The sequence below is a fragment of the Ischnura elegans genome, chromosome X (genome assembly GCF_921293095.1).
Source record: "Ischnura elegans chromosome X, ioIscEleg1.1, whole genome shotgun sequence".
Lineage (NCBI taxonomy): Eukaryota > Metazoa > Arthropoda > Insecta > Odonata > Coenagrionidae > Ischnura > Ischnura elegans.
The window spans coordinates 76,665,507-76,682,160 of record NC_060259.1 but is presented as its reverse complement, the minus strand read 5'-3'; the positions used below and the strand labels follow the sequence as shown (position 1 = coordinate 76,682,160).

Here is a 16,654-nt window from a genome sequence, read left to right as displayed (position 1 = left end):
ACTGCAGCATTTTTTTAATCCTATTGTGTGGTGTTGTAGATGTATGCCTGGACTTTCAACAGTTATCAAAATTTCCTCTTTCATTATTTAAAGTTTACGCAGCATTTTTTCAGCTAAATTTACACGATGTGCATGGCACTCAGAGATATGTAGGTATTCACTTGTGGTCTCAACCTTATGATGCTTACTAGAGATGGTCGGATCAGATGCCTTGGATTCAGATATCCACAGATAATACCCTTCACCTTATACTCCGGATCCAAATTCGTTGAAGAAATTCAATCTGAATCCAAAACTTTAAATCAATGCTTTCCTGAATGCAGCGTCCCATAAGAGGTTGTAGAAAGAGTTTCGATCCTCTCTTCACATACACCGTTGCTCTACGATGCTTTTCCTACTCACAAACAATTTTGTTTAAAAGCTCTCGTAGGAATATTGAAAAGAAGCTCCTTCCCCTCGACCTCTCCTCTTATAAGCATTAATGATTTCTTCTATCCACCATTTAGTCCAACAATGTACACACTCGTTCAAATTTTTTAAACCACAGGTTTTGACACCAATGTAATTTTCAGTTGCAATAATCCTCATAATAGTGTGTCTGAAGATTTAAAAAAAATCAGCGTAATGGAAATAACTCGGCAAGGCAGATGTTGACTATTAACCAGGTATTGTCCATCAAAAGTACGCGTTTCTCTACGTTTGATATGAGGTTACTATTTGCAGTATAAATGCCATGGGATGCCCACTCGTGGCAGTAAATTTAGTGTGCCCTCCGGAGCAAAAAAAACCCTGCGCGATCTTTTCCATGTTCACCTCTGAGGTACCTTAATACACCTCTGAGGTACCTTAATACACCTCTGAGGTAATGCTTACATCTATCATCATAGGCACCTCTGAGGTAATGCTTACAAGTAAGAAAAGCAAATGCGAGCATTTTAAAAATATGTTACCAAGGGAGAAACTCCCCTGCCTGCCGCTTGTATTTGACCTAGGGTTTCAGATGACTGACTCGTGCTGAAAACCAAGGCCACTCAGTTCCCCGTGGACTTGCGACCGGTGAAGGGGAGGGGGAAGATAAGAAGTTTGTGCAAGAGAAGCACCCCACATTTTCGGCTGCAATTTCTGGGAAAAAAGTTGCTCCTCTTACATGCACTTATACGGTAGTTTGATTTATAAAATCCAAAGATCCAAGTGTGATGGAGTGAAATTTTTCCACTTTATCACACTTGCAGTTTTCCACAATGATACAATATATTTTTCCACAATTATATATAATTGTTTTGATTATCAGTGTTTTCTGATTTTTCGCGCTGCCTCTCCCCATCTGCCTGGGTAATCAGGAGTTAGCTGTACTGGGGGATGTGTTTTGTATAGTGACAGAACATTTTCGGCAGAGAAACTGAGTGAAATGGCTTTCAGTGGTCTAATTACAGCATGAATATAGGTTCCTATTCTTATTTTGGGCTCCTTCCACTGTCAATAAATTTTTAAGAGCCACTGTTAGCATCCCTGTGAAGATATTTGATATTCCAGTTCCTCCGTAAGTGAATTCATTTTTTTGCATTTTTCATTCATCCTAAGTACAGTATAACCTCTCTGTAGTGAACCTCTTTCCAACGTAAACCTCAATACTTCGTACCACCCCTACAGTCCTGTCAGATTTACATGTAAATTTATAGGCAAAACTTTCATAGTTCGTACCTCTTTATCTCGTGAAATCTCTCCGGCCAGGGAATTTTTTAGCATTTTGGTTACCTGCATTAGTATCATTGGGTATGAAGTTGATTATTTCTGTATTCATATCACACTGTCAGACAACATTGAACATGAAATTTAGCTTTCAATTTATGAAACTTTCGCAGGATGGCCATCTGTTATAAAGATGGTTAGCTTGTTGGTGTTTTTGCAATTAGTGTAGAAATATTAATTGTTCTAAAATCACTCCATAAATCAGAGTAGATATTTATGTTTTCGATATCAATTCTGGGGACTTTTTAACATGTTAACCACCATGGTGTTTTAGTACATTTTTCCTGTGATGCCAACCGTGTTTTTTCATCAGTTACATATTATTTGTCATTTTTGTCTCTTGGAGTTGTCATGATAACAAATCTAAAATGAATTTTTCTCTATTTTGAGGTAGTTGAGCTGTAATGACCCTTTCAGCCATGGTCCATGCCAAAACGTCTCCTGGTAACCTTTTACCTAAGAAATAACCTGGGATTCAGTCACTTAGTGGCCAGTCACGCAGATGGCAGTCAACCTGTCAAATTTAATTTACAACAGAAGAAATTAATGGGGTCTTGATTGACTGTGAAAACTGGGAGAATCTGGAATTATGCTTGAATTTTTAGTCCCTGAAATAGGGTAGTTTCCTTCATCAAAGAAAACAAAAGGCATTGATTGCGATTCGTTACCCACCATTAGTGTATTCATAATATACAAATTATTTTGTTTTAGAAATCCCAGTGCAGACGAATGGCAATGGTCTATTTTAACCGCTTTTGAAAAAGGCCAGATTGGCGCCCATGCGATGCCACTCCACGTGACGTCATAGGGACCTAGTTTCTATATGAGTAGTCAGGAGTTTTACATCGTCTGAGATTACAATGCATGCATGAGACACAGAGCTCAGGGAAACATCTCCTAGTAATCACCTATTAAAATAGCCTTTGGTCGGAAAGTTTCCTTCGTTTGATAGGGTATTAATAATCCTTATTTAAGCCAAGCGCTACCTGCTAGCAGGGTACACGTTACGTCACAGGGACCTAGTTTCTATATGAGTAGTCAGGAGTTTTACATCGTCTGAGATTACAATGCATGCATGAGACACAGAGCTCAGGGAAACATCTCTTAATAATCGGGCTTTTCCCAGCATTCATACTTAGCCGTCACGTTTTCACATGGTTGAAAATGTTCACTTTTCATTTAATCGTGAAAAATAAATATAGTCATTTAAAAATCTAAAAGCTGAAATACCTACTCCAGGAGTGATAATCTTTTGATTTAGGAAATAAAAAAATAGGAAACCACCCTATAATGCATATATTATTCATGAAATTATTCAACTGGAATTGCGAAATCTTTTTTTTTCCAATTCATTTGTTTGTCATAGTTTTAAGTTCAGTATTATAGTAGGATTTTCACAGCATCATGGAAACGCGGAATGTCAGACAAGACAACAGAATTGAAATGTCTACGACTGTTGACTAGGGTAAGATTCAAAAACAAAGAATAGAAGACCAGGCGATGTCAACATTTAATGCAACAACATGTAAAAGTGCTGTTATTAAATGTAAGTTCTTTAATTAAGAAAGTAAAATAATACATATCTATAGTATTGTTTAAAAGTATCAGAGTAATTTTGGGTGTTTCAAAATTCTTATCTACTGCTGTTATCACGTAAGATAAACCTGGAGTTCTGTAAAATTTCCTTGAAAACCTGGAATTATGCATGAAATTTTCTGCCTTGATTGGCTGGTCACCCTCAGTAAGCACTTGCCACACCACGTAAAGGAAACTGGCGAACTCCAAGGCTGTTGAAACACCTTTCCTGTACTGCGTTCAGTTTTTAGACAAATCTAGGATGGAAGTGAATTTGCTTTGCTTGTTTACTCATAATTTATTTTCAGAATACAGGCATCCCCCGAGTTACGTAAGAGATGCATTCCGGCAGACTCTGCATAAGTTGAAATTTACGTAAGTCGAACCTTTGCGTTAGTGCTTCAGAGATTTCGGTCGGCACGGTGAAATTCTCAGCGGAGAAATGCGTGGTAAATTCTCGGTGAAGTTTCATTCAATTCACTGTGACATTCATGTACTCTACCGCGTATTCTTACGTTATTAGATACAAAATCGATAAACATTAATATAGTCTGAGAGTTGCATCTCGAGCATTGCCAATCAAAATGCGTTATATTATTCCCAGAGTTGACCGATCGCGTGGATTCGGGAAAGTACGGTATCTCAACGCTAAATTACTAAACTGAATACTTAAATTGATTCATTATGTTATACTGCGATCTAAGGGCCCAAAGAATGCATTGTCTACTTACCTATAATTATTATATCTTCTGCCTTTTATATATAACGTTGATGGATGAATCTGGTGGTTTCACTGTCACAGTTAATACACGTAGGAGTGTCTAGGATTACGAGCAAATAACACACAAAAAAATACCAGTAAATAACTATATTCTTAGATACATTCACACACACATAAACTCAATCTTTCACGCACGGTAACATACTTTCATTCTCTCATATCTCAATAAAGTAACATGAAAATATCATCATTTGAATATTTACTTCGCTGAAAACATCGAAGAGTATTTCCAAAGCACGAAGCTAATTAAAAGTGAGCTTTTATTCAGCCAACTTTCAATGATGCAATATTCATTTACAGATGCGCACAATATGAGAGAACGAGAAAATGCAGCTTAATAAAATCTTCCGCCAGAAACATGTAAACAAATACGCAATTGATATAGTGTGTCAACTTTTTCTTAACTTTTTCGCGGCGTTCATTGCCAACACTCAAAATTTCAATGCCGTTACGTGGGTAGTAAACAATTCTTTTCCGCGATAAAGATTTCTGCTTGAACTTCATTTTCTTTTAATTCCATAGATGGAAATGTCCAAACTTAAGAATACAATTTTTAAATAGTTGAAAGTCGGAGTTTGGGTGTGCATGCTGTATAACAAGTTGTAACGTACAGGAATGAGCGCAACCACATCCATCGCTAGAACTGCAAATTTTCACGTTGATTGCTGACTTGGGGTTTATAAGCGATTTTTCTGCAGAAATTAATGAAAATTCCTTCGAGGAATGACAAATATGGGTCACTTTGTTATTTTTAGCACGTAAAAAACTCGATAACTAATCGATATTTTTTCTACCATAGGTTGTACGAGCGAATATCTACTTCTTCGCGCTCGCATTCGAAAATTAACGTAATCATTTGAAATACGGTTATCACTTACGTAAGTACGGATTTACGTAAGTCGAGACATACGTAACTCGGGGGATGCCTGTATAAGCTTTTTACTCGAAGAGAAAATGGTGGACTGATAGTTGTAGCATGTGGTACAATAGATTACACATACATCTTAGGAACACTAGCTCGTAGACTTTTTGCCATGAACATAAAGTGCTAAGTGTTCCACTTTTGGTCAATGGCATGGCACAATAATAATACATACCAAGTCAGCTAGGGTTAATAGGGATAATTTAGGAGACCTTGGAAGTGTCTTACTTGTGCCAATTTCATCTGCTTCTGTAATAGAAATACATTTTATACCTCGACAGGGAACACCAGACTCAGAATAAAAATTTGGAGAGTTGCAGGTACTGTATAACAACTTTCAGTAGTGATGGCTTAGAGATCCTGCAGAAATTAGAAATTCAATGTCTAAAAATTCCTAATGGCAGAAACTTGTTTGGGACAAAAGATGACAATCTCCATGGCAACCAGTTATTGTGGTGTCAAACTTAACCAGTCCATAGTGCCTTATCTGTTACTGGTTTTTGAGGCAAGGCATTAATTGAAAATGCATCCTTTTTGCTTAAAAAATAATAGTTGGAGGCATATGGTTTTAGCATTCAAGTGTAGTATTCCCCTGCTTTTCTTATACATTATTACCTCTTCATTTTTTTACATTAATTTCTTTGTTGGAAAACTGCATGAAATGTGCATTTGGCATACCATGTCAGCAGGGGAGATCAGGAAGATTGATTTTTTTGCAGTTACTTTTCCACTTGGAACAAGTCTTGGAGCTGACTCAAAATAAGGTCCACAGAAGTTCTGAGACCTCTAGGTCAATCCTAATACCATTCCACCATACCCTTTTAGGGTGGAGTGAACATTGAAAAGGCATTATTGTTTGATGTGATATGATGTGCATTCCTTGTAGATACTAGGCCAAGTTTCAGACAAATACGGCAAAGTCTTGTGATAAATAATTACTTGATTTAGGAGGAATTTGTTGAATAATGCGTAATACATGGGGAGACTGGGGCAAGATGACGAGGTTAACAATTTTTTATTCTTTCATTTTTGGAGGTAATTAAGTTATTTTTGGATATAATATTCTGATGTTCTTTGATTGCACTATCCCTTGGAGGATAAATTTTTATCACATATACTGAAATTTTTTTTAGAGGTTTGCTAAAATTGATGCACAAACGTCATCTCACATCCACGTCACCTTGCACCAGTCCCGGGGCAAGGTGACATTTTTTCATTGTCCCATCATCATTGCGATATTCAAATGTTTCCTTTCTAAAACCAAAATAAAGCTGGTGCAAGAGGTGTTCCTACGAATCCAGATGAGTCATAGCATCAAATGGCTATACAGTTTAGCAATGATGAGAGAAAACCAGGGGAATCAGGAATTGTCAGAGAATTTAGCAATTTTTGGAAAGTCGGGGAATTATCATTGAAGCAAATGACATCAGTGCAATTTTCAAGTGTCCTGACAATTAACTAAGATTAATATTATTTTTTTCTCAATTATTTAATAGAACAAAAATAAAACAATACTTAGCAACAAAAAGGTATGCGGCATAGCATATTCATGCATAAAAACCAAGTGCAATAATGATTTTAATTTCAAGTCATTCCCATAAGTGAAGGAGTTGGTTGTAATGAACTGGTGATGCACAAAGCATTGAGGTTCAACCCCTAATGCACTTCGGTATTTGTTGGAGTGCCCCACTCCAACTCAGTTTCTCCTTTCAGAAATATTTTTCTCTTCCTTCATTACCAAGTTTTCTCATTAATTTAGAAATAATTCTTGTGGCATAAACTCTTTCCACCAGTGCTAAATTATGCAAAAAATTGAAATTGCCCGCAAATGAGAATGAAAAACGTCCATGGATGAGAAAAACAAAAATTTTGGAAGCAGCTATCACACACTTCTGGAAGATTTTACTGTAATAATATGCCTATTAATAAAAATAAAAACCTCCCATTTTCTGCTACTTGGCCCACTTCAGCAATAATGGGTAATTGTATGTTTGTATTATGACCACATACATGCTGATGTTGTCTAGTGTGGTCTTAAAAATGTATTGGGAGTTTTCATGAGGTAGAGTGATATGGCTAGCTTAACGAGACGGAACTCTCAAGATGAATGTTAAAATAGGCCAACTTTTCTTCTTTATCATCATCAAACTTGGTAACCATTCCAATATTTCCTCTGTCAGCAAAAACTTTTCCTTTTGTGCTGGCATTAAAATATCAAGGAGCCTGTGTAGATGATATTCCTGGCAGGCATAAGTAAGGGTTTATTAAGTCAAGGCTCAAACGTGAGGACTGCCTTAGTAAACAGTAGATTTTTGTGTAAAAATGTAAATGGTTAACAAACCAAAGGGAATTAATTTCTTCATAAGCTGCTCTAACATTGCCAAAAATGTTGCTTTAAGAAGAAGCATTTATATTGACGTATAGTTGTCTGGAGACAGTAACTATGATGAGTATTCATTGAGAGAAGAACATATATCTTTGCTCATTACTAAGGGAGAAGGTTTTGGAGCCTCCAAAAATGAACAAATAAAAAATTGTTAACCTTGTCATCTTGCCCTAGTCTCTCCTTGTGTGAGAGTGTGAGTATCATAATAGGGTAAAGGGCAACTGTGTGAAACCTTGTGTCAAGAGTGTTGTGGAGAGTGTTAAGAAATTGTGCTGGATTCTGTGTATAGGAAACATTTCCTTTGCATATGTCATCAAAGTGAAAGACTTAGTTGTTGAATCTTTGCTTGAATATACATAGGTTACATGTTTTAAATTAGTCTCAACACATTGTAAAAGAAGAATTATTGAAATATGAATCAATTAGAGGAAACAGTGATAAGTTTATGTTTTTCCTTTACTAACATTGTCTTTTATCTGTTGGCTGTTATGTGTCTGTTAAGTTGTTGTTTTTATATTTTCTTTTTTCCGAATCCATTATGCATATCTGTTGTAGTTTCATATGGCATTGGTGGTGGTTGAAGGAGAGCTTTAATACGTTACCTGATGTTTCTTGGCTCTTTGACTTTTATGGTATCAGGGTATGGGCATTATGTAACCCTAGGGTACATGCCTCCAGGATAATGGAATTGAGCCAATGGTTTTTATGCTTTCCATGGGTAAATGGACTGGCATGATTGCCTGAGATGTAATACTAATTGCTTTTCCCCAAAAGCTAATGGAACAAAGGTTTTAGTAATAGAAGTAACATTTTACAATCTATTTTGCATGTCATAGTATGGATTGTAAAACATGGTTTTTTTCATTTCTGACAGCTACGCAGACATTATTTCTTTTTGGCTGTGGTAAGTATACTGAGTCACAGTTATGGTTATCTGTGTGTAAGGCTGGTTTTATAATATCTCGTTAAAGTTTTGCTGGTAATGAAAGCTGAAATTGATGCAAATTGTTCGTCTTCAATATATTAACTGTTGAAGATTCTAGCTTGGCTACCCAGATCTTTCAGCCATCTTCAAGTTGCAGCAAAATTACAACATCTGCTGCAATAATAACCTCAACTAGGCATCATAAAACTGGCCATAAATGTCATGAAGCATGAAGTACTCTTTTCACAACTAAGATTCTTAGAATGTTGTTGTTCTTGGAATTTCTATCAAGATCATGTTTTTTCTGGGTGTGTCTTGTTAAAATTTGTGTGGCAGTATTTTTTTAGGCTATTTTCTGTTAATTGTTACTGGAAGTCACGAAAAGTTAGTAGTTATTATTGTATTTTATTGTTTGTGTTCATTGCTACTGAGTAAAATTGGGAATCAATGTGTTGTACTTCAATGTTTAATAAAGCCAGGTTTAAACTCATTCAATCCTAAATCATGAGTTTTCAGCTTGATAGTGCTCAATTTGGTTGAATTTTATGTGCGTCTCTGAATGTAGTTGCCACTTTTCATCATGAATTTCGCAGCTGGGAATTACTTTTACACAGTTTGAAGGATGGAAGCAGTAGATAATCAGAAGTACAGTTATTTTTTCAAAACTAAGATTGTTAGAATGTTGTTGATCTTGAAATTTCAAAATCATGTTTATCTATGCAACTTACTATTTTTGCAAAATCTTCATTATCCACCAAATGATGTTTCTTATAAATGTATTAATGAAATTGGATCAGTTTTTGTGCCCCTTAGATGTTGCTAAGATAGTTTTCAAGATGCAAAGGTATTTTTGTTAAATTATTACATAGGATTAAGTTTCATTTATGTAATAATTATGATGTAATATTTCAAGAGAGCTTACCCAAGAGGTGAAGTGGTTGTTCCAGTTACTGCAGGTGTGCTAGGAACTCGCACCAAATACTAGCCTTGTCTAGTATTTGTAGGATCATGTTGCTTTTTCTGGCATTTATCATTGTGTCAGAGGTGTAAAATACTATCCAATATTTATACAATATGTAATTATGCCAATAGTACGGCTCAGCCAACTCTTACATGCATAGATACTCATACTGAATTGATCGGTCTTCAGAAATGTCAGATTTACATCAGGGATTATGACTAGAGCTGAGTTAACTTTGAAGAATGGAGTGGGTTGTCTACTTTGATCTAATTGTACATTAGTGAGATGTAGAATTATATTTCTGTTAATGCCTGCAGTATCAACTTCATAATCTGATTTACATGATAATTTTTTTGATCCCAGAGTGATAGCTCGAGTGATAAAATTTCTCTGAGCCTTGAAGACAATATTACTATTAACTTCATCTTTGCAGCAAGAAGTAGTTTTAAAGGATAGTCATTCTATGCTAACTTATTCTTCAATTGTCTCAGTATTTGCATGGAGTAGTTCAGTTTAATGTGACATTAATTGGCTTTTACGTATGTACTGGCGTGTGAACACATTTCATTCTTCCATATTGGAGTAGGCATAATTACAGTACAGCAGTGTGGAAAATTTGAGTTTAACATTCTGTGTGCTAATGTGCAGGAGTGGTGATTTATTTTCTTCTTTTACTTCAGTGGGTGTGGTTTTTGTGGGTGAGGTAAAGTTAATCATATTTTCTCTCTCAGCTTTCATTTTGCATGCTTTTTTTTTGCTTAGAATCCTATTCAATGCAGTCCAGATCAGTGGAAGCTTAATGAAAAGTAGTGACATTCTGTATAGCTTTCATTTTTTGCTGCTTTTATCCCTCCTTGTACTTATATGAAAAAAAATGAAGAATGTGAAAGAAAAGAGAGTGGGAATGCTATTATTGAGATTAATGGAGCTACCAAATGTGGCACTTACAGTGTAGATGAGATCATATCTTGTCCACACTGCTTATGGCTGATGTCTTAAAGATTTTCTTATTGTTTTGTAAAGAAAGATATTCTGCACCCTGCACATTAATAAAATTGCTGCCTTGAATGTTTTAAGGTAATTTTTTGTCATATGTAGTTCATTGTGGTCGATAATGTTAAGTTCTTTCTGTAGGATAATGTTTTTAGAGCTAGTGCTCCTTTAAAATTTTAAGATTTAAATGTAGGAGAAATAATGTTGAATCTTATGCTGAAGTAATTTCTTATTTTAACTTACAGGTCCACAAGGCCCGTCTTTCATGACAAAGGACAGTCAAGATAGGATCCACATTCATCACAGTCCAGGAAATGGTCCACCCTTCAACCGTGAACTGAAGAGAACAGAATTCCCGTTGGAAGGGCAACTGCTGCATGAGGCTTTGCCACCAATGAAGGATACTGCCGTACCTGAGAAAGAGAAGCCACCTCAACCTCCCAGCCAATCTAAACCTGTTGAGGAATCCAGTTCTTTGCAGACCTCAATGAATCCAGGGAAGAATTTGGTTTTGGATGTATGTGTCCCCAAGGTATTGGTTCCCACCACTGAGCAAAGGAAGGCCATTTCCACAGAGAACAAGTCTTGTGAGGAGCGGAGTTCTGAAGATGAACTGGAAAGGAAGCTATCAAGAACTTTATCAGCAGCCAACAGCTCAGAATATTGCTTCCCAGTTAAGCGGCCCTTGGCTGATGGTAAGGCAAGTGATTCACCATGGAGGTATGTGCCAGTGGTGAAACGAGTGAGTGTTTGCCAAACTAAAGCTGTTTCTGTGGATTCGGCATTGTTAAGGTCACATGTTGAATCAGAAGCATGCCTTAATTTGCCCCGCATGACAGATTCTATTCCTGATGAGCTAAAGGAAGGAGAGAGTGATGATAGCTGTCGACCCAACTTCACACCTTCTATAGAAGGTACGCATTCTACGGTCAAAAGAAGGCTTTTTGGTGACGATGTCTTGGAGTACAGCACCTACCCTGCTGCTAAGAAATCTGACAAATTGAAACAACGTGTCGAAAAAATAAGTAGAGTTCCTGATGCAATTGAAACAAGGCTAGAGTTAGAGAAAGAGTTAAGGCTCCAAAAGAGTCTGTCTGAGGAGTGTGAAGATTTAGGTGTTGATGAGCCAAGCACTAGTGATCTTTTCCCTGAGGCAGACCTCTTGCTAGATCCCAATCCATCTCCAACATATGACCAAACTATGCCAGACACATCATGTGCTCAGAATGTTGATTCGTCTGAGCCATTTTCTAGCTCAGATTTTCGGTCTGTGGACTCATCATCAAGTGCAGAGGGGGTTCATGAAAGTGCAGGCTGCTCAAAAACATTAAGTTTACCTGGAAGCAAAAGTTTGCTGAGGAAGGAAAAGCCTAACCCTATGAGGCCAAGAAAATATTTGTTGAGGCATAGGGGAGATAAGAAAAAATGGGTGTCAGTAAGGAATCATCATGGCTCACTGGAGTATCGGAAGGTGACAAAAGATGATGAGAAGAGGCCGATTCTTCAGCGGTCTCCCAGAGGGAATGCTGGTGAATTGGGTACAGGATCACTAAATGGCTCCAAGACAATATCTCAGTCAAGCGTTAACATAACAAATTTTTCTAGTTCATCCGGGGAAGATAGTCTGTCGCAACATCCCCCTGAAGCTGCCGTTCACACCACTACCCCTACCTTCTCCTCAGATATGACCTACTCCTCTCCCCAAGACGACACAGCTGCATCCCCTAACTCACCGAGTTCGCAAACCCATGATATCCCACCTGCTCCTACTGCAGCCCAAAAGTTCAATATAACGTATGGGAAGAAGTGCCAAACATATGGAAAAGATTATTGCCGTAGAGGAACTAAGCGCCCAAAAGTATGTCGTTTCATAAATTATCTTTGTGACCAGGGAGATTCACGTGACACCTGTGACAGTTGGGAGTCATCCAACTCTGTTGAAAAAGAGAGTACCAGTGAAAGTTCAAAGTGTGGTAGGACATATGGAATTATGAAGGAGACTCGAAGCCCGTCAACTAGCCCAGAAGAGGATGATGATGGGAAATCTATTCCGGATTTCCAAGAAACCACGGCCAATCATAGCTTTAATGCCTTGTTACCAATCAGTGCCACGTCTAAGTTGCCAAAGGAAAATGTTGAAGACCCTGTTATAGAAGGCATAGAAGATGATAATGCCATTCTCCCACCTGTTAATGGTATCGAAAGTGATGACGAAAAAAACACCCAGAAAAGGAATGCTCTAGGAAAATCTTTAAGGAAGCACGTTATGGAGAAAAATGCCAAGAAGATCCTAGATAAGATCGATTTGTACCCAAGAGTTTGCTTAAAAAAATGGAAAGGAAATGAGTCTATCACATGTTCGAGGTATTCATTGGAGCTGGAAAGTGTGAGTTCTGCCCCCACTGGAAGCAAGCATTTTTCTTGCATCGATAGGCCCCTGTTAGAAAGTGAGTCATCTGTGTCATCTGAACCCTCAAGTGAAAATTCGTCAAAAACTAGCATTGAACCAAGTATCTCAGTGGGACATATAGGACTGTCTAAGTCTCTTGTGTTGAGTAAAGATGGGGAGCTTAATCTGCAATCAGAGTGTCCAAATGCATCTGGTTTAATGAAGTCATCATTGCGTAGGTCTTCCCTCCGGGGTCATGTGAAAAAGGGCTGTCCGTGCTGCAATGGGTCTCCGGAGCCCAAGAAGGCACGTGGTATTTTGAAGGGGGAGAAATTGAGTAAGAAAGGCCACCCGGGGAAACAATGTTCCAAGCTACACTTAACAAAGAAAAGATAGTGGGGATCGACATTGTTACGAGTAGTGTGCTTGTTTAAGTGTACTTTTCGAATGTGATGATCTTGTTTTTTTGTGCACGATGCAGTATATGCTGCTCTAAACTGCCAAAATAAGCCACAAATATGCTTTGTTGCTGAATTATTTTTCCACTTGCTAGTGGAATCGATTGGGAAAAGCTGATCCGAAATTGGACTCAATAAGCTGTGTAAGCACTAAGTAACAAAGCAATTTTTATTTTCAATAAAAATTTTTATTTATTATTTTCTTGTTCATGATTTTCTTGCCATTCCTTTTATTTCATTTCATTATTTCATTTTTGTATTTCGTTTTATTTAAAGTTTTTCCTATATTTATCGAGACTGAGTCCTAAAGAGCTAATCTAGAGATTGCCAAAGTGTTGGGAAAGAAACTTCTCCCTGCTAAAAAATTTCATAGTACCTAATTGAAATTACCTTATGCAGATTTAAATATCATCAAAAATGGTTTAATTCTTAACCATATGCAAATATTTATAAAATTTTGCATGTCTGTAAAATAGTGACAGGATCTATTAATATACAAACACATTCTGAATGTGACCTGAATTGGTATAATTAGGATTTTTAATGTCTGGAGCACAACTGGCTGATTTGTATTATGTTACATTTGAGCTATTGATGATACGCTCATTTCTCTGAATTTGCAAGTTGTAATTGTAAATATCATGCTGATATTTTGTCAGCTTTACCTCTGAAATCATGGCTCTTTTTTCCTTTTGACGTTGTTTTATACTTAGAAGAAATCATTGTATTAATTGAATGGCCTGACAAATAATTTGTTAATGAGGAAGTGTTCAGATGCCTTTTACGACTTCGAAACGTGTATGTAATTGTCTTAATCAAGTTAGAGATTGATGAGTTGTATAATAATTAAAAAATGGTCTCTTAGCTTTATATTACATTCAGTCTGTACATATAGGATGATTAATGACTGGTGTAATGATATTTGTTATGGTTAATTGTGCATTTTGGGGCTCAAAACAATTGGTGCCAAATTGAGCATGTAAGAGACATTTCTGCAATAGATGGCAAGTATGGGACAATGCCTATTCACACAGTTCCGTTTTTGTGATAAAGCACATGGGCATTTGCCCCTAAGCCATGTTGTAGGGATATGGGTCTTTTAAGCATCTTAACCAAGTAATGAAGTTTTTCCAATTTTTTTATTTTGTTATTGTATTTTTGCATAACTGAATTCTTGGTTCCTTTTTGAGATGGTCTGCTACAGTTTGAATGACAGAGTTTTATTAATCAAGTTTATCTATGAACTTTGTCATAATTTTGAGGGGTGGATTGTTATGAAAAACTAATAGAAGTTTGTGTTACCTCAGTTGACATCTAGTCAGTGGCTAAATGCTGTCATTATACCAGAGGTATCACCATTCAAGCTGCACTTTAGTACAAATAACTAGTGTGGATCACCATGCTTTTTTAAGTCTTTCAGTAATGCATTTTGAATAACTGTGGATGTGACATACAGCATGTTTATATGCAATTGACTGTAAATGCCATTGGTTTGTGGAGTTAGTATTGTTTGGTGTGGTAGATAATAAATGATGATGGCCAGGCTTCACTTCATTTAATATATGCAAGATTAAATGTATGTAATGTTAAACAGGCCCACTGAACCACATAAATAAAATCCACTATGAAGAAGTGCATAGTTTTCAGTCTATTTTTTGGGATTTGGAGTGCTGAGCAGTTGTTAATGTCTATGTGTAATGATATCATGGTGGCACAACCTTTTCTTCCATCTAAGTCATAATCATAGAAAATGCTATTTGGTGACAGTCATGTAGAAATTTACTTCTGGTGTTTTCACACTTAAGGGGTTATTAATATCACCAGTCTTTTTTAATAAATGCTTGCTACTCCAGGATAAAAAATTTGTTTTTCATAGGTTTTTGTGGAGGGCTCTTGCATGTTTGTTTGTGATTTTTTTAAATTGAATTTCATTGAAATTCTGTGAGTTCTGTTAAAAATAAACTTTCGCTGTATCCTTAATTTTTAATTTGTTGTATAATATTTCTGTGGTGAGGTAAATGTGGAGTGTTCACTTCATTGTACAGGTGTCTCAAGACACAGATTGTTTCGTACTCATTGATATTTTGTACATTTTGTAACAAACTGTGGACCTATTATACATTTCTTCTGTAAAAACAAAGGTATGTTTACTCAGTAAAATTTTGATACATACTATTGCCCATCATTTCGAGACTAGATTTTTTCTAGCTTTTCAGTGAATGCAGTTAAAGAAATGATTGCTGTTTATGTTCATCATCATCTTTAGTCAACAATCCTATGATTGGTTTGACTCTGCTCTCCATTTCTTTCTCCTATCCGCTAACTTTTTTATTGCGACGTATTTCTTCTCTTTTACATCCTTTATAACCTGTCCTATCATCTGGGGCCGTCCCTTGCCCTTTTTCCCTTCCACTTGTCCTTCAACGATAGTCTTCATCAGGCCATCGTGCCTCAAAATGTGGCCAACTAAGTTGTCCCGTCTTCTGCTTAAGGTGTTTAGGAGGCTTCCCTTTTCTCCCACTCTTCTTAGCACTTAAGGCCATTGAGATTGTTTATGTGAGCAATGAATTTTGAGGTTGAATGTTATTTTTTTCATGTCATCTGAAGTATTCTGCTGGTAGCTTTTTCCCCAAAAGAAAATACTTCTAGGCTTTCTTGAGTTGTACATACATACATACTTGCATAATAAGACTTTAAAATGAAAAGTCATTTTTTTAGGGGTGTGTTTTTCTGTTGATTTGAACATAGATTGAAATTAGCTGGTACGAAATTGAAACTTTTATTTTTCAGAAATTTTAATACCTTAGTGGCATAGAATATGCAGTCAAGATGGTGGAAAATGAGCTGAGTGGAATCTGTAATTAGTTGATCCAAAATTTCAGTATTTGCGATAATTGTAATGACAGTGTGTGCAAAAAGTGTTGTCAGTAATACTTTTCAATTGAGAGGTTAGTGGTCATCTCAGATACTGAGTGGTATTGTTCTAGGAGCTAGTGCAGTGTGCAGTAATGAAGTTCGTAATACCAATCTTGGTAGTCTTCATGCCATCAATGGGATTTGCTGGTGATGGAGATGATGTATGAAGTTCTGGAGATAATGTATGTAAGCATTAATAACCATATCAAAGTTAAAAATAATGCTGACTATATTTCACTATTCACGAAAGCTGGGCTTAAAGAAAATGCAAGCATTCCTGCATGAAGTGTAGGCATTCTCAATAAATATTTTGTGTTTTGTTGCTTTCATTCTCTTCAAAAGTTTTGGTTTCTCGCAAGAGTTTTAAGAAAAGTTACCGGAGATACTTTGTTTGAGGCAATAAAAATGACTTGGGCCACTCATGAGATAGAAAAGATTTTATCCATGCTCTGAACTGAGCAAAAAAGTGGAATGGGTATACGTATATATTATTATGTTGGTGAAACTGGTCTTACAATGAAATACAAAGGAGGTTATTTACACCAAGGGGGAAATTCCACATGCAAGATATTTGGCTTTGTCAGGATTCAAACCCATGC

The 16,654-nt window shown here is 36.6% G+C and overlaps 1 protein-coding gene across 6 annotated transcripts in view; it reads left to right on the top strand.

Moving 5' to 3' along the window:
* LOC124171566 overlaps nucleotides 1-15,311 on the top strand; it is a 71,651-nt gene extending 56,340 nt beyond the window's left edge. For 5 of the 6 annotated variants that reach the window (XM_046550744.1, XM_046550741.1, XM_046550745.1 and 2 more), the window contains 2 exons: nucleotides 8,288-8,317; nucleotides 10,538-15,311. In XM_046550744.1, coding sequence (XP_046406700.1) covers nucleotides 8,288-8,317; nucleotides 10,538-13,077 — 2,570 coding nt within the window. In that variant the 3' untranslated portion in view covers nucleotides 13,078-15,311. The remainder of the gene's footprint in view (nucleotides 1-8,287; nucleotides 8,318-10,537) is intronic. The other variant, XM_046550740.1, reaches the window with a different exon arrangement.
* Nucleotides 15,312-16,654: the final 1,343 nt, after the last annotated feature.